The sequence below is a fragment of the Drosophila kikkawai genome, chromosome X (assembly GCF_030179895.1).
Source record: "Drosophila kikkawai strain 14028-0561.14 chromosome X, DkikHiC1v2, whole genome shotgun sequence".
NCBI classification, from domain to species: domain Eukaryota; kingdom Metazoa; phylum Arthropoda; class Insecta; order Diptera; family Drosophilidae; genus Drosophila; species Drosophila kikkawai.
This window is the reverse complement of record NC_091733.1, coordinates 25,517,006-25,537,871: the sequence shown is the minus strand read 5'-3', so window position 1 is coordinate 25,537,871 and position 20,866 is coordinate 25,517,006. Positions and strand designations below refer to the sequence as shown.

At 47.4% G+C, this 20,866-nt stretch overlaps 4 protein-coding genes across 7 annotated transcripts; 1 reads left to right on the top strand and 3 right to left on the bottom strand.

Moving 5' to 3' along the window:
* Positions 1-137: 137 nt before the first annotated feature.
* xit (ALG6/ALG8 family glucosyltransferase xit) lies at positions 138-1,953 on the bottom strand. Its single transcript, XM_017175126.3, has 4 exons — positions 1,793-1,953; positions 824-1,732; positions 652-762; positions 138-591 (listed from the first exon to the last, which is right to left on the bottom strand). The coding sequence occupies exons 1-4, from the start codon at positions 1,858-1,860 to the stop codon at positions 159-161; spliced, it is 1,521 nt and encodes a 506-aa protein (XP_017030615.1). The 5' UTR covers positions 1,861-1,953; the 3' UTR covers positions 138-158.
* Positions 1,954-2,050: 97 nt separating this feature from the next.
* On the top strand, positions 2,051-4,926 carry Nf-YC (nuclear factor Y-box C). 2 transcript variants are annotated; one of them, XM_017175098.3, is made up of 3 exons: positions 2,051-2,391; positions 2,529-3,969; positions 4,033-4,926. In XM_017175098.3, the coding sequence occupies exons 1-3, from the start codon at positions 2,348-2,350 to the stop codon at positions 4,378-4,380; spliced, it is 1,833 nt and encodes a 610-aa protein (XP_017030587.1). In that variant the 5' UTR covers positions 2,051-2,347; the 3' UTR covers positions 4,381-4,926. The 2 variants fall into 2 exon arrangements, with proteins under 2 accessions (XP_017030587.1, XP_017030586.1); XM_017175097.3 differs by having other exon boundaries at positions 2,056-2,391; positions 2,526-3,969.
* On the bottom strand, positions 4,901-8,926 carry iav (transient receptor potential cation channel subfamily V iav). Its single transcript, XM_017175096.3, has 9 exons — positions 8,783-8,926; positions 7,718-8,635; positions 7,209-7,654; positions 6,954-7,105; positions 6,667-6,883; positions 6,245-6,595; positions 5,404-6,186; positions 5,111-5,346; positions 4,901-5,040 (listed from the first exon to the last, which is right to left on the bottom strand). The coding sequence occupies exons 1-9, from the start codon at positions 8,919-8,921 to the stop codon at positions 4,935-4,937; spliced, it is 3,348 nt and encodes a 1,115-aa protein (XP_017030585.1). The 5' UTR covers positions 8,922-8,926; the 3' UTR covers positions 4,901-4,934.
* Positions 8,927-12,663: 3,737 nt separating this feature from the next.
* Positions 12,664-20,665, bottom strand: pod1 (coronin pod1). 3 transcript variants are annotated; one of them, XM_017175051.3, is made up of 14 exons: positions 20,509-20,665; positions 18,408-18,866; positions 17,778-17,964; positions 17,152-17,711; positions 16,932-17,084; positions 16,201-16,734; positions 15,476-15,748; positions 15,236-15,268; positions 14,961-15,133; positions 13,975-14,889; positions 13,563-13,908; positions 13,370-13,505; positions 13,205-13,299; positions 12,664-13,136 (listed from the first exon to the last, which is right to left on the bottom strand). In XM_017175051.3, the coding sequence occupies exons 2-14, from the start codon at positions 18,714-18,716 to the stop codon at positions 13,044-13,046; spliced, it is 3,807 nt and encodes a 1,268-aa protein (XP_017030540.1). In that variant the 5' UTR covers positions 18,717-18,866; positions 20,509-20,665; the 3' UTR covers positions 12,664-13,043. The 3 variants fall into 3 exon arrangements, with proteins under 3 accessions (XP_017030540.1, XP_070143993.1, XP_070143994.1); XM_070287892.1 differs by lacking the exon at positions 16,201-16,734 and having other exon boundaries at positions 20,509-20,664; XM_070287893.1 differs by lacking the exons at positions 15,236-15,268; positions 16,201-16,734 and having other exon boundaries at positions 20,509-20,664.
* Positions 20,666-20,866: the final 201 nt, after the last annotated feature.

Genomic DNA, 20,866 nt, shown 5'->3' with positions numbered 1-20,866 from the left:
TCAGAGCAACAGGTATGCCTCAGCTCAGGTAGAGATTTCCCGCTTAAGCGGAATTTTAACCATTGTCCGGCGCCTGGCAGGCTGTTGCGCCAGGCGCCTTGCACCTCCTGTTCCTCCTCCTCCTCTCTTGCTACTCATTCTCTTTTCTCTCTCTTCCTTTATTTGGTTTTTCGTTTTCTCTTCACCGAGGCAGTGCCTCCCGCCGCCTTGTTACCCCCATTTAAGCCCAAGGCATACAGGTAATAGCCTCCAAAAAAGTACAAGACACCCAAACCCGCATACACCGAGGTTAACAGGAGCGGCAGAAAGGGCAGACGCTTGTCCAAACCCAAAACAAAGGACAATAAATGCTCATACAGTGGTATAACCAAGAATCCCAGCATGTAAAGCCACTCCCACACATGGAAGCCGCGGAAGCCGGGAAAGATGCGATACAGCTGGCCATAGAGCATGGCCACATAGGACATGTACAGCGAGTAGCGGGGTATAAACAGATCCGGGTCAAAGAGCAGCGGGAAAAGCGAAAAGTAGCCGGCAATGGCCAGGATATACGAGTATCTGGCATCCTCGCGGTTGACCAGGGTGAGCAGGCTGCAAAAAAAAGGAATCTCTGAATTTTAGAGCAATGTAAAGCCCAGGAAGAGCACTTACCAGAGTGGTATCAAGACCAGGAGTATGGCCTTTTCATGGACATGCCAGCCAAAGACAAAAGAAGAGCAGCTGCACAGGATAACAGAGCGTAAAAACACCAAAGGACTTTGTCTGTTGAAATAAACTTGATATAAAATCAAAGTAAAAACTTGTAGCTTCAAAATGGACTCACTTTTTGGAGCTCCTAAACAGCTTCACCAAGATGGGCAGCATGAAGACTAGCGTCAGGATGAAGGTCATCGGTGGGGTTATAGTTGGCAACACTGAATGCTTGACCTCCTGCACCAGACCCGAAGAGGTGGCACCTCCTGGCACTCTCATTAAGCTGGCCGCCACCTTGTCGGCTGCATTGTAAAGAGCCCAGAAATTTGGAGCCCAGTAAGCGTGCGTCAGTCCTCGCTTAAAGGGAAATAACCTGGCCAAGACCTCCGGCAGTTGCTTCACAAATGGACCAAAGGCCACTGCAAACGGTGAGAGTCCCACAGCCAAAAGTTTGATCATGGCTGAAGCCATACCTGCCACGCTGGCCTGCTCCAGGCAATAGAAACGCAGCAGATAGACACCAAAGGCCGGGGCCATGTACAGGAAGATGTGCTTGAAATTTAGGAGCACGGCAAAGGCAAAGGCGCTCCACAGGAAACGCTGCCGGATGAGATAGCCAATGCTCAGCAGCAGGATGCCAAACAGAAAGCCATTGTACTGGAAGTGTATGTGATCCACAAAGATCAGTCCCACGTTGAGCAGCAGCAGCATGGCGCCGGCAAAGTGCTGCTGCGAATCCCGTGCTAGCCCCAAGGCACCCAGGCAGCTGCGCACTCCCAAAACGTAGACCAGATCCGTGACAATCACCGAGAGTCGCTGGAAGTAAACCGTTGCCTTGGACTCGTAGCCCAGGTTGGATACCTCCAGCATCCGGGGATCCACATAGCGGGCCACCTGCGACAGCAGCCACTCGAAGTAGGCAAAGAGCGGCGGATAGTCCAGTGTCCACTCACTGGTGGCCTCCACATACCAGCGGTTTAGTGGCAGGCTATGGGTGATGGCCAGCCAGTTGCGGTGCACCTCGAAGTCTGTGGAATGGCTGCAAGGCGGGAGGGGTGTGAGTGTGAGTTGGAGGAGAGCAGCTGGAGCAGCCACTTACTAGGCGGGAATGAGGAGGATCTTCAGGCCGGTGCTGATGCCCACCAGGTGCCAGAAGAGATCCTTCATCGTTGTTGTCGTCGGTTTCGTGGAATTCGTATTGGGGCCTGATAACGGCCAGTGTGGCCAGATGAGCGTCAGCTTATCGGTAGGCTTATCGATTAATGTTTACGTTTTAGATCTTTAGCAAAGTTATACACCTTTTTTCATTAAAACATTTTGGAAAGTGACACATCTTTACATCGAAACCTTACGTTTTAGTTCATTTTAAGTTGTTTAAAATTTAATCATTTTGTTTGTGAAACTTATTCAATTTCTCCACAATTTACACTTTCAAGTATGACCAGCAGCCGTTCAAGGGAAAATCCCTTAGTTTCCACACATAAACGAAAAACTATCGACAGTGTTATCGAGACTCTAGCATCTCTATGCAGTTCTACTTACGCATTTCGCGAATTTAGGCGTCAAATTGAAACAAATATTGTGGTCTCGAGCCGGCTGCCAGAGTCCAAACGTTGCTGCCAACTCGAAGCCCAGACCCTGCGCCAGCCGGGTCATGTACGCCACCAACAATGGCGGGACGAACAAGGCGCCAAACAGGTTAGTTTCGCGTGTGTACCAACACACACCCTCTCCCTGCCATTCCTACCCACCCCCTCCCTCCCACCTCACACAGAGGCGGTACAGCCGAGATTTTTTTTTGTGTGTAATGTCTCTTATTTGGTTTTCATCAGCAGTGGCACCTCCATGTTTGACAACACCATCACCGTGACCCCAATCAAGGTGGAACTAAGCTCGGCCGTTGCCCAGGCCTACGCCGCTGGCAAAAACCAAGCATCAACGGCAGGGACAGTGCAGCGAAGAACGCCCAATGCAGTGGTGGTGACCACCACCACGACGGCACCCAACAACCAACATCAGCAGCAGCAACAGCAACAGCACCAGCAAACCCTGCAGCTGACGGGAGCCGGAGGCGGCGGCACTGCCACCCTCACCTTGCCCATGCAAGCCACTCTGGTCACCTCGAATAATGCCTCCTGCACCATTGTCAATCCCGGCGGCAGCACCACCATGCCCAAGGAGAAGACAACAACGACGACGAAGGCGAGTCGGGCTCAGGTGGCGCGAAAACCGCCGCCCACAATTGACAATTTCTGGCCCAACATTGTGAGCGAAGTCCATGGCATTGGCCAGGTGGATGCCAAGCATCAGGTGCTGCCTTTGGCGCGCATCAAGAAGATCATGAAGCTGGACGAGAATGCCAAGATGATAGCCGGCGAGGCTCCGCTGCTGTTTGCCAAGGCCTGCGAGTACTTCATCCAGGAGCTAACCATGCACGCCTGGGTGCACACGGAGGAGAGTCGCCGGCGCACGCTGCAGCGTTCGGATATTGCCCAGGCGATTGCCAATTACGATCAGTTTGATTTTCTCATTGACATTGTGCCGCGCGAGGAGATCAAACCCTCGTCATCGTCGTCGGCGGCGTCAGGGTCCTCCTCAGCGGCGGCGGCGGCTGGGCAGAAGCAGGGCAAGGATGGCGGCAGCACCATGACCGGATCTGTAGCCAATTCTGGATCATCGGTGGCCTCAAACGCAGGCAGCTCGAATGCCACGGGCAACTTTGTAGCCAATGTACCTGCAGCCGCCAAGCTGGACGCTGTTCCTGGCACCACCACCACCAGTGCCGGCGAGGTGCTTAGCTTCAGTCCTGTGAATCCGGACATATTCTCCGCTCAACTGCAGCAGCAGCAACAACAGCAGCAGCAGCAGCACCATCATCATCCCCAGCAGGTGCAGATTATTCAGCAGGCTGGCCATCCTGGTGGCCAGCAGCTGCAGTATTTTATAGCCCTGCCCGGCCAGCAGGCGGCCCAGTTGGTGCAGCAACAGCAGCAGCAGCCTCAGGCTGCCCAGAATCATCTGGCCAACAGTCTGGGCCTGAATATAGTCACCGCCCAGCAGCAGCAGCAGCCCACCCAGCAGTTGATCCTCACCGCCGGTCCCAATGGCCAGCTGACAGCCACACCCGCGCCACAGCAGCAGCAGCAGCAGCAACAACAGCAGGCGGCCCTGCTCCAGAATCTCGCCCAGCAGCAGCAGCAGCAGCAAGCGCAACAGCAGCAGATACAGCTTATCCAGCAGGTGGTGACGCCCTCAGGCGAGCTGACCAATGTTCCGGTGGGTTTAAAAAGAGAAATATTCTATCGAAAATGAAACTTATTGTTCGATTTCTTTCCTTAGATTGCCATCAATGCCAATCACTTGCATTTGCTGCGCCTGCAGATGCAACAGCAGCAGCAGCAACAGCAACAACAGCAGCAGCAACAGCAGGTGATTATACCCACCCAGCTGCTGACGGCTCAGCAGATATTGCAGCTGGGAGGAGCCACCGCTCAGCAGCAGCAGCAGCAAGTCCAGGTGCAGGTTCAGCATCAACAGCAGCAGCAGCAGCAACAGCATGTCAATGCCACAGCCACGCCTATTTTCATCAACTCAAGCCAGGCGGCAACGCAACAACAGCAGCAAGCGCAGCAACAGCAGGCGCAAACGATAAGCAGTTTGTCTGGGGAACGCGGCGGTTTCCGATGAAGTCAGGACAACATATCGAAGCATCGGGAGGCGCACCACCAGCAACATGTATAAAATATTTCTTAGTTAATAATTTAAAGTAGTTTGTAGCAGTGTATATCGGGGCAAAGAATTTACACTTCAGTTCCGCCAGGATTCCTTAAGGAATCCCCCCACGAATCCTTCAGAAATTTTCATACAAGCAACGTTCAAAATTCCTTGGGAATTTCATAAGTTAATCCTGCAGGAATCCAGCCGGAATCCTTGAGTAATCTTGGAACTGAAGGGTATATATTTTTAGGTATATATGTAGCCAAGTAAGTGTAGAAAAGATATCTCAAGAAAGCTGTAATTTATTGCCGAAAGAAAGCCCCCAAAACACCCACCTTATCCTTCACACTTTTTAAACAAAAATCTAGAGATTTAGAGAGAGAGAGAGAGTCCTGGAAGTCCAGGAAGTCATCCGTTTATTATTGTATTTGTATTTGTATTTCCAACTAGACGTAAGCCTCTGATAACAATTATAAAGCCAATCCACAAGAAGGACTATGTGCCAGAAGCTCCTAAGATAGCATCTACTTTCTGGCCAGGATCTTGTTGATGTCCTGCAGCTCGCGAGTGCTCCAGGGCTCCAAAGGATCGGGGGGAGAGCTTTGTTGTTCACCTTGTTCCGGGGAAACTCTGATGGGAAGCAGGAAAAAACCCCAGAATTCAGGTTTTAATCCTTATTTTTAAGGACTCTAAAACTCACTTGTTCCTGCGACGTATACGCGCACTCTTGGCCCGGCTAGCGGCCTCATCCTGAGCCGGCTGGCATTTGCGCAAATGGAACTGCTTCATGGTGGCATGCACTTCCTCCGAGGTGGGCAGATCCTCACTAGAAGAGCAGGGTTCCTCGCCACCACCATTGCCATCCTCGGTCTCCACCTCGGCCTCCTGTTCAATGGTCAAGACCTCCTCCGAAACAGCCTCATCGAAATGGAAGCCCTAGAAAACAGAAAATCTTAAGAAAGAGGACCAAGATTTGGGAGACTCTCACCCCACCGTTGTCTCCACCGCCAAGGCCCCAGGTGGTGCCCATACCGAGGAGGACATGGCTTCAAAGCCCGGCTGCTGCTGCTCCCGCCTTATATCCGCCTTGGACAAGGCATTGTGCGTCCTCTTGGCCAGCGATAGTTTGCCCAAAATGGGACCACCGCTGTCGCTCTCCTCGGTCTCCACCTCGGCCAGCATGGCCATGAACTCCTCCAGCTTCTTGGGATCCACAATCTCCTTGGGATCCTGGAACAAGTTGCTCAGATTTGAAATGGGCAAATGCATGGCCAAGGGCAGGTCTCCAGCAGGAGCGGCTAGAGGAGCTACAGCTGCGGCCACAGGCAAAGGATCCACCGTTGCCACCTTCTTGGTGGTGGTGGTGGTGGTGGTGGTGGTCTTCATGGTTTGCTCCACCAAATCGAAGGCCTTGTTGGCCAGCTGCTGGAGGCCAGCAAAGTAATGCGGATCATGGGCTTCCGGCCGCTGATCCGACATCATGATGAGCTCCCGAAAGGGATCTGGAGCTGGCGGGGCAGCAGCCGCCGGCGGCGGTGGTGCTGCTGCTGTACGAAGGACAACGCCATTGGAGGAGGCTGGATTATTGGCAAAGGTAAGCATGTCCATGGCATTGGTAAAATCCGATTCGGGATGCATGTTGTAGGGATCCTTCAGCTTCTGTTTGGCCACCTTGACGGGGCTGGATATGGAGGCACGGCCCCACATGAGGCGGCGCATCTCCTCGCCGGTCATGCCGCGTTTCTTGAGAGCCGTCAGGGTGACGCGACCCACGCGCTGGAATAAATAAATATTAATTATATATCATAGTTTTTCCTAGTGTACCAGTGGTCACCTTCCAATTGGACACTGCTCCCTTGCGCTGCTTGGCCCTGGTCTTGCTCTTGCTCTTGATGACCATCACACCGCGCACCTCGAAACCCGTATCATCCGCCGGCCCCAGCGGTATGGAGTAGGCCTCCAGGTAACCCTTGGCATCCGCCTGCGGCACAGCTCGCTCCAAGGTGACCACTATCTTGGCCCACTGCTTCATCCACTCCTTCTCCGACTGCTCAATGACCGTCACATAGGTGTTGCCCATCATGGCAATCAACATGTTTAGCAGCAGGATGGGCACAAAGATCATGAAGATGACGAACACGGTCTTGGAGAGATTCGGGTAGGTGGTCTGGTTGAGATCGGGATACTGCAGGGAATAGAAAAGGGATTCCTTCCTTAGAAACTTGAATTTTATGATTCCCCTGACCTGACACCCACATTATAGTCACCCAGGGTGGTCTGGAAGAGGGCCATCCAGGTGCTGGTGTAGGTATTAAACATGGTGGACTGCACCTGGGGATGTCCCTTGTACAGAAAGTAAAAGGCCTGCGAGAAGCCGCACAAAACGATGCAGTAGATGATGCCAAAGGTGAACATGTCGCCGGTTATCATGGAGTAAATCATGGTCACAAAGGGTCCAGTGAGACGAATGGCTCTAGAAGGGGAAGGGTAGGGGAAAGGATTCTTGTTAAATCCTTGTTTATCCTTTCCTAGTTACAACTTACCCTGCAAAAAACATGAGCAGAAACCAGGATCCAGGCACAGCAAAGATCAGGATAGCCTCCTCGGTATCAGTGTCGCCAATCAGACGAAAGGGTATGCAGGCCAGGATCAGCAGGTTGGAGAACAGGAAAATGGCCTTGGCGGGGGCATGGGACTAGAGAGGGAGAGCATGGGAGAAAGAGAAACTATAAATTCCAGGACATTTCTAGCCAAGAAAGGTTTTTAAAAATCTTTTCAGATTCGCCCCTAATCCTCACCAGCTGCTTGAGAAAGGCCGATAATCCCTGGTTCTTGATCTCATCGCCCTGCTGAAAGACCACATAGCTCAGGACCCCAGCAATGGTGGCCAGTTCCGCACAATATCGGGCCACAGTCTGGGCATTGTAGTCATCATCTTCGCCATTACCATTACCACCATTTCCCTCTGCCACCGCTTGTAAAGCCGCAGCAGTTCCACCCGCTGCCAGATCATCGCCCTCAGAGTCATCTCCCTCGCCCTCGCCATCGTGGGCAGGCCGGAGATAAACCGAGACCGACAGGCACAGGAGATGCGTGGACAGGATAAGCAGACGCTTCAGAAACTGATTCTGGGCAAAGGTCTTCCACTTCTCCTCCAGCAAACGTTGAATGATGCCGCCATCCAGCATGTCCAAATGCTCGGGCTTGGTGCCATTCAGGATTATAAAGAGAGCCGAGTTCCAGTCTGTAAAAACAAGGATAATCAAATGGGGAAACCCTTTTGGAGGTCCAGTAATTGATCACTCACTGGTCCTGCCATCTGGGAGCAGGGTATCCAAGGCATTCAGCGGATAACCCGAGCAGGTGATGTTACTATACCGCCAGAACTCCCTGGCGGACAGCTCCAACATCTCGCGAAAGACCTCGGCACGGCCCAGCTTGCAGGCCAGGGTCAGCGGAGTGAGACCCGTCTGGTTAACTATGCCATTCTTGGCCGGTGTCTTGGGATGACGCAGAGCATAGCCAAACATGTCCAGCTTGTCGCAGACCACCACCATGTGCAGAATCATATTGCCAAAGGAATCCTGGGCATCGGGATCGGCACCGCAGTCCACCAGCAAATTATAAACACTCTCGTTGGCACAGCAGGCGGCCCAGGCCAGCGGATACTCACCCATATAGGCCAGGCCCTCGTAATCGGTGCTCTTGGCCGGATGAGCACGCTGCTGATCCCTCGGCAGAAAGAAGCTACCGATGGCCCGCTGATTGATATCCGCCCCGGCCTCTATGAGATCCGCCACCAGCTCATTGTTGCTATAGGCAATCGACAAATGCAAGGCACTGGCCCCCAAATACTCCTCGCCCTCCATCACATCCAGGGCCAGGTTGGGGAAAACGCGAAGCAGGACACGGGCCAGCTTGGTATGCACCTTGGAGTCGCAAATGATGAGCACATGCAGCAGACTCTCGCCAAGAGCTCCGCGATATTGCATCTGCCAGCAGGCCTTGTGGTCCTCCCACTTGCCCAGGGGATCGTGTATCGACAGCGATGCCTCAATGGGTATGGTGACCTCGGTGTGGTCACGGTATTTCCAGCGCAGGAACTCTGCCCGATTGATAACCTGCCCCTTGCCGTCGTTGTACATGAAGACGCCGAACTGCTCGCGGATAAGCTGCTCCACGGCAATCAGGCCGCCGGAGTTGATGGCATCGATGAGGTCGCCACCTGGTTGAAGTGGGATTTATATAGCCTTATCTATTATTAATCCTTGGAGCTGGGGAAACCCCTCCCCCCCTTTCACACAAATCCATCCTTGAATATTTATCCAGGTCAACTGATGGCCCCACTCCTTACCCCTTGTAACCCACTCACCCCTCTTGTAATCCGCCAGCTTGTAGAGCAAACACTTGCAGGCGGAGGCCGAGGATTGCGAGATGACCGCATCCAGGATGGCCCCGGGCTTCATCTCCGGCGCCTTCTTGCGCAGGCATTTCTTTAGCAGAAACTTCATGACCACCACTGGGGCACCTCTTCCTCCGTTGGAAAGTGCTTAACTTCTGGCTCGTTTTTGCTGTTTGTTTGTTCGATGAACCGCCGAGGCAGAACGGCATTACGGACACAGGCGTTGTCCTAGTAACTAAACCCAAAAGGGAGCCTTGTGGCAAAGGTAGATATGCAGGTGTCAGGATCTGACAGGGTTTTTGCAATTGAATCAATAAAAACTTAAAGGAAAGGTATTATTCCAAACGGAGAATTAAAAAAAAGCGTTGTTGGTGTTGTATAAACTATTGTTGTTGTAAATTTATAGTAATAAAACCTCCAATCTTGGCATTCTCCATACAGACTCCATATAGACTTCTCGATTTCAAGCACCAGGTGGATTTTTCACTCAAATTACGATATTGCTCTACGATCTTCGGGGACTTGGAGAGCCGAAATGAGTGCAAACCATTATTTTCAATATCAAAATTTTCACTCATTTCACAGATCATCTAGCTTGTTGTTGTTAAAATTATATTGTTGTAAAAATATTGTTTTTATTGTTGTAGCAAAAATAAAGCTTAAGTCTAGACATATTCAGTAGAAATTCATACATTTCTGGGAGTCAAGTTAACAGGCGAACAGAAATAAAATCAGCAGAAAGAGGATTTACTTGACAGCAAGCGAATATTTTCACTCAAATTACGATATTTCTCAGATACGATCTTCGCTCTTCTGCTCTTTGTTCGTCAGCTACGGTCTGTGGTGATTTAGAGAACCACAATAAGCAACAACAGTTGTTCTTTTTCATTGGGTCTTTGAGTTAATTTAGTCGTTGCTCTCAAAGAATCAGCGAGCTGATCTGTGCAATGAGTGAGAAATGTTGAATTTGAGTTAAAACAATGCTGTGCACTCATTTCGGCTCTCCAAATCCCCGAAGGCCGTTACTGGCGGCGAGCAAAGAGCAGGAGATCGAAGACCGTAGATGACATGAAGCTCTGAGCAATATCGTAATTTGAGTGAAAATTTTAGTTTGTACTAAAGTAAATCCTCCTTCTGCTGATTCTGTTCTCCTGTTACTTGACTCCCAACATTGTTGAATTTCTACTTAAATTGTCTATATTTAAGATTGATTTTAGCTGCAACAATAAAAACAACATTTTTACAACAATATAATTTTAACAACAACAAGCTAGATGGATCTGTGAAATGAGTGAAAATTTTGAAATTGAAATATTGAAAATAATGTCTTGAATTTCGGCTCTAGATCAGAAAGCGAAGACCGTAGATGACGTGCAGGTTTGAGTAATATCGTAATTTGAGTGAAAATAATGATTTGCACCAACATAAATCCACCTTCTGCTGATTCTGTTCGCCTGTTACTTGACTCCCATTATTGACTCCCAAATAAAATAATAACAAAAGAAGAAAAAATAAACAACTCCTTGCTGATTTTTATATATAATTTACGTTTCATTTTCTTTTTATTGAATTATGTATATAAATATATTTTTGCCTTCATTATTATTATTATTATTATTATTATTATTATTATTATTATTATTATTATTATTGTTAATTATAACTTAGCGCTAGAGTATCGGGGGTATTTGGGGGTTATCGGATATACATATACTCCTGTACTGTAAAATAAATTGTATAAATAATGTGTATGCTTCTGATTCCTCCCACTCCTTCTCTCTGATTCCTCGAAAGTATCGATCATTTCTCTCCTCCACTCATCGCTTGTGAATCGTCAGCGATAAGCCAAATCACTGCTTTATCCTCATAATTTATATCGCTTGAAGTTTTGTATGCTTTTTTCGTATATTGGTATTATTGTTATAGATATATATAAATATAAATATAAATATAAATTAGAGAGAGACGTTCGACAAATCGTAATCGAATATGGCTAATAAATACAGAATGACAGTTAATATCTGTGTGGGGGCTCTGGAGTATGTTCTTTTCGAGGATATACATATATGTATATGTGTTGGATCTACCCCCAACCTAGGCCTAGCCGGGTTAATCTCAGGCATAAGTATCATCTCCAGATCAGAATGTTTAGCGAATACTATAACTCGTGTTTCTCCGTCAGTTCAGTTCGGTTCAGTTCCTCTCCATTGTCCCTGGAGTTAAATGCAACTTGGACTCTTTGATTTCATTTGGAATTGGAATTGTTTGGAATAATGCCTATAACTATGCATATATACATATATATACATATGTATATATATTGTATATTCGTGTATAATAGAACCATTATGTTTTTAGCACAATATATTGCCCGTTACCCGAGAGAGTTGGTTGGTTGGTTGGTCTGGTCTAGGGATGCGTCGAAAATGTTGTAAATTTTGATAAATGGAATTTTTCAAATACTAAAAAAACATTGATAAGATATTTATGCATATCCAAAATATTTAAAATTTGCATAAAATGAATTTTTAAATATCAAAAAACATTGATATTACAAAAAGTATCGGATATGATGTTTATATATATCGAAAATATTGTAAATTTTGATAAATGGAATTTTTTAAATATTGAAAACATTTATTTTACTAAAAAAAAATATTGGATATAATATATCGAAATATAAATTTTTATAAATGAAATTTTGTAATATTGAAAAACATTGATATTTATTTAAAAAAAAATATCGAATATGATTTTGTTATATATCGAAAATATTGTAAATTTCGATAAATAAAATTTTTAAATATTAAAAAACCTTGATATTAATTACAAAAATATCAGCTATTTTTAATTTGTTAATTTTCTTTCAGGTCCGATATATCAAATATAATATATGGCAACTTTTAAGATTGTTTTCTAAATCGATATATATATATATCAATATTTTCAGCCATCCCCTATGTGGTCTTTCCCGTTTTCCTCTACGTTTTTGCAGTTCCTTTCGGCCTATTGTGTCTCAGTCAGTCAGTTGGAGAGCTGGCTCATCCTTGGTATACAAAATATATATAGTATATATGCTATATAGATTCTGGCTCGTGTATAAAAGTACATATATATTCTATTGCAAGTACAAAAAACGCTACGGGTAATTGGTAATCATTGTGCTCGCTACTCGAGTGGCATCCTTTCCTCATCACACACACACACATAGTATCCTCTCTCTGTCTTTGTTTTAGATGAGGGCTTTGGGCTTTTGGGATTGGCAGAGCAGGGGATCCGCTGTTCAAGTCTTTTCGTTATACATTTTGGAATATATAGTTGTATTCTTGGAATTCTTATCAGTTTAGTTTTGCTTTCCTTCCTGTTTGATTCTTGGCTTTTTATGTTTGATTTACTGATTTACCTATTATTATATTTAAACATTATCGAAAACAATTGTCTTTACGCAGTCTATGTTCGTGTTTTTGCTTTTTTCGGTAAGGGAATGATGGGGGTTTTTGGTTGGGTTTTTCAGGGATCGAGCTATGTTCAAGACTAGAAGAGTTTTGTGTTGGAAAAATGAAGATGAAAGAGAAGGCAACAGGCAGACACACATACACTTTTTCTCTCTCTCTCTCTCTCACACGCACACATTCGCACATTATTTAAAATATATATCATAATATATATATATATATATATATATATATATATATATGTATGGCCACGAATCGAAACTGGAAAAGAGAATTTAGGGGGAAAAACTAAGCGTAAGTTGGGCTAAACTAGATTTTCGACTAACTACTTAAATAGCACGTTTTTCAACACAAAAAATACATAAAAAAAATATATAGAAAACACAATAATAAATGTTAAATGTTAAAATGTAAATGTAAAATATTTGTAAAATATTCAAACAAAAACAAGATTTGCTTACGATTGTTAGTTTGGCAATTATTGAGCAAATGCAGTTGAAGGGGGGGAGGAGGAGGAGGAGGAGGAGGAGAAGGAGGAGGAAAAGGACCAGAAGGAGGAGCACCGGGAGAAGGTTTAAGAGTTGATCTGGGTTGTGTACCGGGTGTTTTGGTGTGTGCTTAGAGAGTGTGCTTGCTTGCTTTCGAGTCCTTGATGTCGTCTGCTGCCCTTGTCATGTCTAGGATTGCTTCTGGTTTATCATTCTTTTCTTTTCTTTTTCTTTCTTTTTTTATACGCTAAATTGTGAACTGATCTCTCTGGTTGCCCCCGCTTGACGCTACTCCTGCCACTCGTTCTCATCCACGCCCTCCATGTCATCCTGCTCCAGCTTGGTGGTAAACTCCATGCGCGCGCTCACAGACTTTTGTATCTAAAAAGAAAAGGTTTTAAACAATTAAAACCTAAGAGTTTGCAGTTTTTTTTAGACCCAAAACTCACCTCCTGTTGCTTGTTGATCTCGTAATCCGACTTTTGGCCACCAAACTGATGTTCCGACTTTTTGGCGGCCACCGGGCCTTGCTGTATAGAGGAGACTGCACACAAAAACAGACACAAAAATAGTTAGAATAAGAGGAGAAAATAAAGAGAAAAGGATTCACTCACGTGTCTCCATGCCCTCCGGCTTGAGGCTAATCTTGGGCGCTGCCTTGTCATTGCTGGCAAACCAATCTTCGGCGCTCAGCGTGGCGCTCCAGGTGATGCGCGTGGGTGGGAACAGATCGTCTTGGAAGAGCTCGCTCTGTTGGGAGTTCAAGTTAGAGCTTAAAAATACACTAAAATATATATCTGAACTCACCTTAATGCGTGGCACTGTGAAGCTAAGCGGCTCAATGGTGGTGTTGGTCAGGCGATAGGCCTTGGAGAACTCCACGCTGGCCACATCGCAATGGTTCTTGGTAAGGAAACTGAGGCCCTGGTGCAGCGAGGTGCAGCGATGATGCGACAGCGGGCAAATATATGGCTCCTCGTCGGTAATCTCATAGCAATAGATGGTGGAGTCACCCTTGCCGGTGACAAACAAGGTAGAGCTATCTTCGTCGTAGAAGGGTATTAAAATCGAGGGCGATACATCCAGGCTGGCGGTGTTCAAAGGAGCAGCCAGCTTCTGGGCATTGTACACGCTTATCTGACGCTCCGAAACTCTAAACAAAAATCAACCAGAAATGTAAAAATCTCCCCTAGAAATCAAACCCAAAACCCCAACTCACTTGTCAAAGCCCGTGCAGACAATATACTGTCCATCCAAAGCCCAGGTGATGCGGGCTCCACGCGAACCCACCGGTCCATTGCCCTCTCTAATGGGCGTTTCCGATTTGCGTGGATTGTAGACCCTAATCTTGCCATCCTTGCAAACGGTGGCCCCCAGACGACCGCAGGGACTCCAGGCAAAGTCAAAGATCTGATCGGTGTGACCCGAGAGCGAGCACTTCTCGCTGAGCGTGACCAAGTCCCACAGCTTGATGGTCATGTCATAGCTGGCCGTCAACAAAACATCGGCGGCCAACGGATGGAAGCGTATAAAATAGATCTTGTCCAGGTGGGCCGTCAGCTCGCCAGCTGGCGTATTGGTTGGCTCACTCAAACCCCCAGCATCAATATGCCAGAGCTTCACAATGCCATCGTCACAGGCCACGGCCAGGCGTTGGGCATCAAAGGGATCCCACTGGAAGTCCATGATGTTGCTGCCATTCACCAGCGAGGGTATAACCCCATCCATCAGCCTGCCTGGCCGGCTCAACTCAAAGATGGCTATCTTACCGCCGGGCCCAGAGAGTGGGACAGCCACACGCTCTTGGTTGGCATGGAAACCATTGCATTCGCCCGGTATCTGGCGACTCAAATTCCGTAAATTCTCAATGTGCGTCGACTTGTGGCCGGGTGTGCCCTTCAAATGCCGAAACTTGGACACCTTGCCAAAGACCGTGGAGGTGCGCTTGGTGAATGTGGCCTCCGTGGCGGATTTCTTGAGACCCAAGGCCGAGGCAGAGCCATTGCCGCGTCGATGTTCCTCCATTAGCTTGCCCTCCGGCACTGAGATGCGCTTGGGATCAATGGCATTGTTGCCTTGGAGCGGCTGCAAACTGTTGACCTTCAGGGGCTCCACCTTGGAGTGTTCGCGACGCCTGCAAAGAGAGAGAGAAAAGTTCCTAAAAGGGAAGACACATTTGGTGGTTTTAAGCTCTCCTCCACTCACAATGGCACTGGCGACTGGGCCTTCTCGTCCACCTGGCTCTTGGAACGGCTCTCGTACAGGCGACGCCGCTCAGCAATGCTGCTTCTGGTGGAGGTGGCCCTCTGCAGGTTGCCATCCACCCGCTCCTCGCCCTCCGTGGAATTGCCAGAAGATTCGGAGTTTTGCTCGAAAATCTGCGAGGGAAAAGGATTAGCAACAGGGAACAGGCAGGAAGAGAGATTGGTATAGAGATTAGTTTTTTTTGGGGGGGGGAAAGACATTTTTGAAAGGCAGACCTTGTCGGATGATTCATCATCGTCGGCCGAGGACTAAAGTGGTTAACAGTTCCCAGCATTTGGAAAGGTTAGTTTTGTGGTGTCAGGTGTGTCGAAAGGTTTAGTTTTGGGAGTCGGAGAGTTGAATTTTTGGTCGGCACAGGCATGTAAGAGAGAGAGTATATAGATTCCATCGAGAGAATGTTAGAGATCACAGAGCAGGAGCAGTAGTAGTCTCTAGTTGTGGCCAGTTCCTCTTACCTTGCGTCGCTCTGAAGTGGTCAGCGATACCTGCACGCCATTGCCTGTGGCTGCTGCTGGTGGTGGTGCCCTGGCCTTAATCTCAATATTCACTATTAAATCCGGTTTGGGACCACCCTCAGTTGGTATTATTTCCAGGCCACCGCCACTGCTATTGTCCTGGCCCACGCTGGATATATTCTCATGGGAGCCGGGGGCCAGAGGCACGGCAAAGACCTTGTCGAATGACACATCCCCCGAGGTGCTGGAGAAGGGCTTGGGTCCCAGGCGTGGCTATGAAGAAGCAGGTAATATAAAATAGCGTTTAGTTATCAAGTGTCCTAGACTCTAAATAAAAGTTTTCTACCGAAAAAAAAAATGGTAAATAAAACCAAGAAAAATATAAACAAAATACAGTAAATAAAAGGTGAGTAATAGCAACCAGCTGGTGAGCCTATCAAATGTCAATCAAAAACAAAACAATAAAACAACAAATGCTGCCATAAATATAGAAATAAAGCTACACACTTCTCGGAAAAAGTACTGCGAAAAAGGGGAAAACCAACAACAAAATCATAAGAAACAAAGGGAAACCAATTAAGGCAGCTAAAAAAATAAACAAAGGCCACAAAACGTGATTTAAATTCACAAAATATATAAACAAAAACTAAGAAAACCTTCAAATTTTCCTACTAAAAACGAAAACTTTAAGCAAAAAAGAAATCCAAAAGAGAGAGAGACGACACCTTATAGGACCCTGCTGCCGTGGTGCGTGGCCTGGGGCGTGGTGTGCCACTGCCACTGCCGCTGCCGCTGTTGTTCTCCCCAGCGGAATCGCTGGCTGCCTCCGGCAGGGAATTATTGCGCGATGTGCGTGGCATGGGCTTGGGCGGCGAATGGCTGCCGCTGGCCGCCGATGAGGATACCTCCTCGCTGCTGCCAGTCGAATGTTCATGCTCGGTGGGCGATTCCTTATCATCCTCCTGGGATTGGGACTGTGACTGAGCCTTCTCCTTCTCGGAATCCACCTTATATTTGGCCTCAAACTTGCGTATGAGCTCACTGCACTCGCCATCGGGCTGGGATTGAGCAACCTTCTTGCCATTGCTCTGATTGCTCTGATTGCTGTTATCGTTGCCGTTCTTCTCCTCAAAATTGTTGCCCTTACTGAGCATCACAAAGTGCTCGTTGTCATTGCGCTTGGCCATTGGCTTTGTGGAGCCCTTGGAGCGTTGATTCTCCAGATTCTTAACCAAGTCACTGAGATTTCCACGATGGATCTTGAATGGTGGCCGAAAATGTGTGGGTTAGAGGGGGGTAAGAGACCTAAGCTAAGAGAGTTCTTTCTTCTTTAAGCTTAAAATTAAAGATTATATAAACTTTCCTAAGATTCCTCCTAAACCCTTTTTGAAAAAGGCTTTTGTATACCATTCCCTAAGGTTCCTTTTTTAAATCTTTATATAACACATAAACTTACAATAATTGGCTCATCGCCATGTTCACGCTTGGCAGGATCCAGGCTCATCTTGGGCACTGCCTGATTGCTGCCATTCAGCCACTCGCCGGCCACCAGTTCCGTCTTATAGCCCATGGTCTCTGGATACAAGTCGGCATGGAAATCACGGTATGTCTACACATAGAAAAACCACCAGATTAATATTAAAGATTTCACATTTTCCACTCCATTTTCCAATCACCTTTCGTGGCACTTGATACATAATGGGTATGACCATATTGGAGGTCAGCTGCAGCACACGATTCACCTCCGCCTCCATCACTTTGAGTGCTCGCTTTGGCACCAAACAAGCGCCCTTTGTTTGCTCGCCGGTGTGACGCAGACCCTCAATGAAGTACGGATCCTTGTCTGTAACCTCCAGATAATTGATGGTCGTGTCACCCTTTCCGGCCAGGAATAACATATTGGTATCCGCATCGAATAGCGGCATCAGTACGCCCGTGGAGCAGTCCAATTCTAGGGTTTTCTCCGGTATCCCAAAGTTGCGTATATCACGGATGATCACCTGACGCAGGCGGGCCGCATCGAAACCGGTGGTTAGGATGCGCGTCTGATTGCCCAGCCAGACGACACGCGAATCCTTGATGCTCTGATGCGATTCAGCGGTCATTTGTATGGGCGAACCGGTGGTGGCCCTGGGATCAAAGATACGCACGCATTTGTCCTTGCAGCTGGTGGCCAAAACGGAGCCATCTTCGCGCCAGCTGGCGGATTGAATCACCTCGGGATGTTCATTGTTTGCTGGAGAGAGAGAGATTTGTGTTAGACTTACGAGTGGGGGGGTGACTCGGAGAGTATACAACTCACAGAAGATCTCCTTTTGGGTGCTGAGATCGAAGAGGGCCACACAGCCGGCGGCTGTGGAGTACATCAGGCCATCGGCCGTGGGATGAAAGCCCACGGTTTCCACGCGTCGCTGCTTGTGTGAGAAGACGGCCTCCGGATCGGAGAGCGACTGTTCCAGGCCCTTTTCGGGAATGTGCCAGATCTTGACCTGGAAGGAGTTAGCAGGAATTTTAAGAAAATGATGGAAATATTCTAAGAAATCCTAAAGAAAAGTGTTCAATTCAGGAAAATGTCAATGCAAAAGTTTAATTCAGGAAAATTCAAGTAAAAGCTGCAGTTAGAAGCGGAAAAGTAATAAAGGTGAAAACAGTTACATAAAAAAAACTTGACTTGGGGAAAGTTTGCACTGCACATTTTCCAATTTGAGCAAAAATTCTAGGAAATTCCGCATAATTCACGTTTTTCCTAATCTTTCTCAAGTTTAAAATTAAATTAAAGTTGATTTACTCAAGAAAAATGAATGAAAAACAAGCAAAAACTAAGCACAAGTGAAAGCTAAATCTTTCCAAAACAACATTCCAGTTGGAAATATCCTCCACATTCCACTTTATATTCCATATATTCCATATTCCCTGATTTTTGATTCCTTACCAGGCAATCCTGCGAAGCGGTGGCCAGCAGACCATCATGGAACGGCGAAAACTTGAGATCTGTCACTGTGTCCGTATGGCCATGGAGCAGCGGCATTGTCTTGCTCTTGCGTCCGCAATCATCCAGCGGCAGGACAGCCACACTGCTACCGGTATGCTCCCAGTTAAAGGCCATAAAGGCGGCCGAGGCGGCGATATTGTTGCCATAAGTCTGATAGCTGCCCACGCAGATCTCGCGGACGCAGGCCTCCGCCTTGGGCACAATGGGTGCGGCATTTTTGTACTTGGAAGCCTTGAAGCGCCACGCCATGATTCCGGTTAAATTCAAAGTTCCCAAGCTGCTCTGGACGTCGAGTGTTCTCTGGCGGAGTGTCGATTGTGGATTGGATTGTCCAGTCTCCAGTGGGCCAGTGCCTGTCGCTCTCTCGTTCAGTGCGTGCGTGTGTGTGTGTGGTTGCGTCTGGAAAATGGCAAGCATATCCGTGTGAGAGAGCGAATGTTAGTTGGTGTGATATCAGTGCGGGGGAGAGGGAAGCGGTGTGAGTGCGAGTGTGATATCACTCAACGGTCAGTGTGATATCACTGGGCAAGTGGCAGTGTGCGGCAGTGCCACTGAGTCACCTCATCCGATAAGGGGCACAATAAGCTAGAAATAAATAAATAATGAAAGGAGAGCGGCGGCCTGCTGCTAGTGCAGCTGCCGTTGCACTTGCCGCCGATTGAAAAGAGAAAGCTGGGCAAGAATGGTGCGCGATGGAACCACTGGTGGTCACAAAAGCCGGATGAGCAACTCTGGGACAGACTCTATGTGTGTATGCAATGTTTGTTTGTTTGTTTGTATAGCAGCAAAGGAAGCGAAAGGCGAAGGAAAAACATACATATCCAGTGACGCGCGATCCCGCCCCCATCTAAGGCGCTAAGGGTTAATATGTACCGCCACACCTAGGGGTTAACGATCCTGCAGAATTCACACAAACACCAACGCAACTGGCACTAGTGCACTAACATTAGCGCAAATGGTGCAGAAAATATACACTAACCACTTTTTCCTCTCTCCTTCTCTCTTCCTCTTCCTTGCACTGTTAGTGGATGTGGATGGTTAGTTATTCCCCAAGTGCAGTTTGCTGGGAGGCAGATAGCGAGAGAGAGAGAGAGAGAGCGGCGTAACAACAACAACGACGCGTGCGCCAGTTCAACTGTTTTTGTTAGAAAGCGGCAAAACAAATGACCACGAGCGGAAAAGGAGATGCTGGAGAGGAAGCAGCCGAGCAGGTATTGGCCAGCCACCAGGTAATGGGGTCAAGTGATTTAGAAAAACGAAAAGTGAACAGTTTTGCAAACTGTCATGGGGAGAGAGCGAGACAAGTGCATGGCGCAACCTGCAGGAGAGCTAACGGTTCCCGGTGCGGCGTGGGAGAGCACCGTAAAGGGAGAGCTCTCTCTCTCTCTCTGTCTGTTTCTAGCTTGGTTGGGGGTGGCTGGCCATACCAATACCAATGCGTTTCGGCAGCCGGCTAGCTTTTTGTTTTTCTTCACCTTCGCGTTTTGTTGTTGTTGCCATTTCACCCACTGCCCACTAAACACACACGTACGCACACACATACACGGTCCTGGTGGTTGGTTTTTGTTGCAGCTTTTTGTATGCATTTATTGACATTTTCCGCTAACGTTTTTTTTTTTTCTTGCAAGCGATTATTGGGTCTTACATTCTAGTGTTGCGTGCAATTAATTAGAATTGGTTTAAGGGGGCCTTTTCCTGCTTCCTGCTTGAATATTCCCCCCGCGCTTCCTTTTACGTTTTTTTTTGCAGCACACACCCTGGCGCCGGCAGCGACGAAGAACAAGAAAAGATGAAGCAGCGGCAGTGACAATGACAACTACAACAAGTACAGCGTAAGGAGGAGGCAACAACAACTGCGCATAGCCGACGCCGCCGCTTTTTTTTTATGGGCAAACAAAGGAGCAGTTTCGCACACACACACACACACACACCGACGCTTGCAAACGCGTACTCTCCGACACACACCCACAAAAGTTGCATTCGGTGCAACAACAAACACACGGAAGCCGCAAAGCGTCCTGCAAATATCTCGCGTACTCACGCTCACGCCACGCCAACGAAATGCCGCAGATAACGTCGCCAAACCGCAGCTCCGGCGGTAATTTCCAATCCAAATCCAAATGAAATCAATACAAAACTACGCTAGATCACAACCTTTTCTTTTTCGAACGTCCAGTAGAGCTGGGAAACTATCGATGGTACTATCGAGGTATCGACTTTTTCCTTTTTTTGAGCCACCATCGATAGTTTTTTATCACTATCGATAGTACGGGACTATTTTTATATCTCTGCTTTGTTGCTGAAATTTAGTAAGAAAAATGCAAACAAATATATATATATATGTATATATATATTTTTTTTTTTATAATAAAAATGTATTCTAAATTAACTTAAATTGG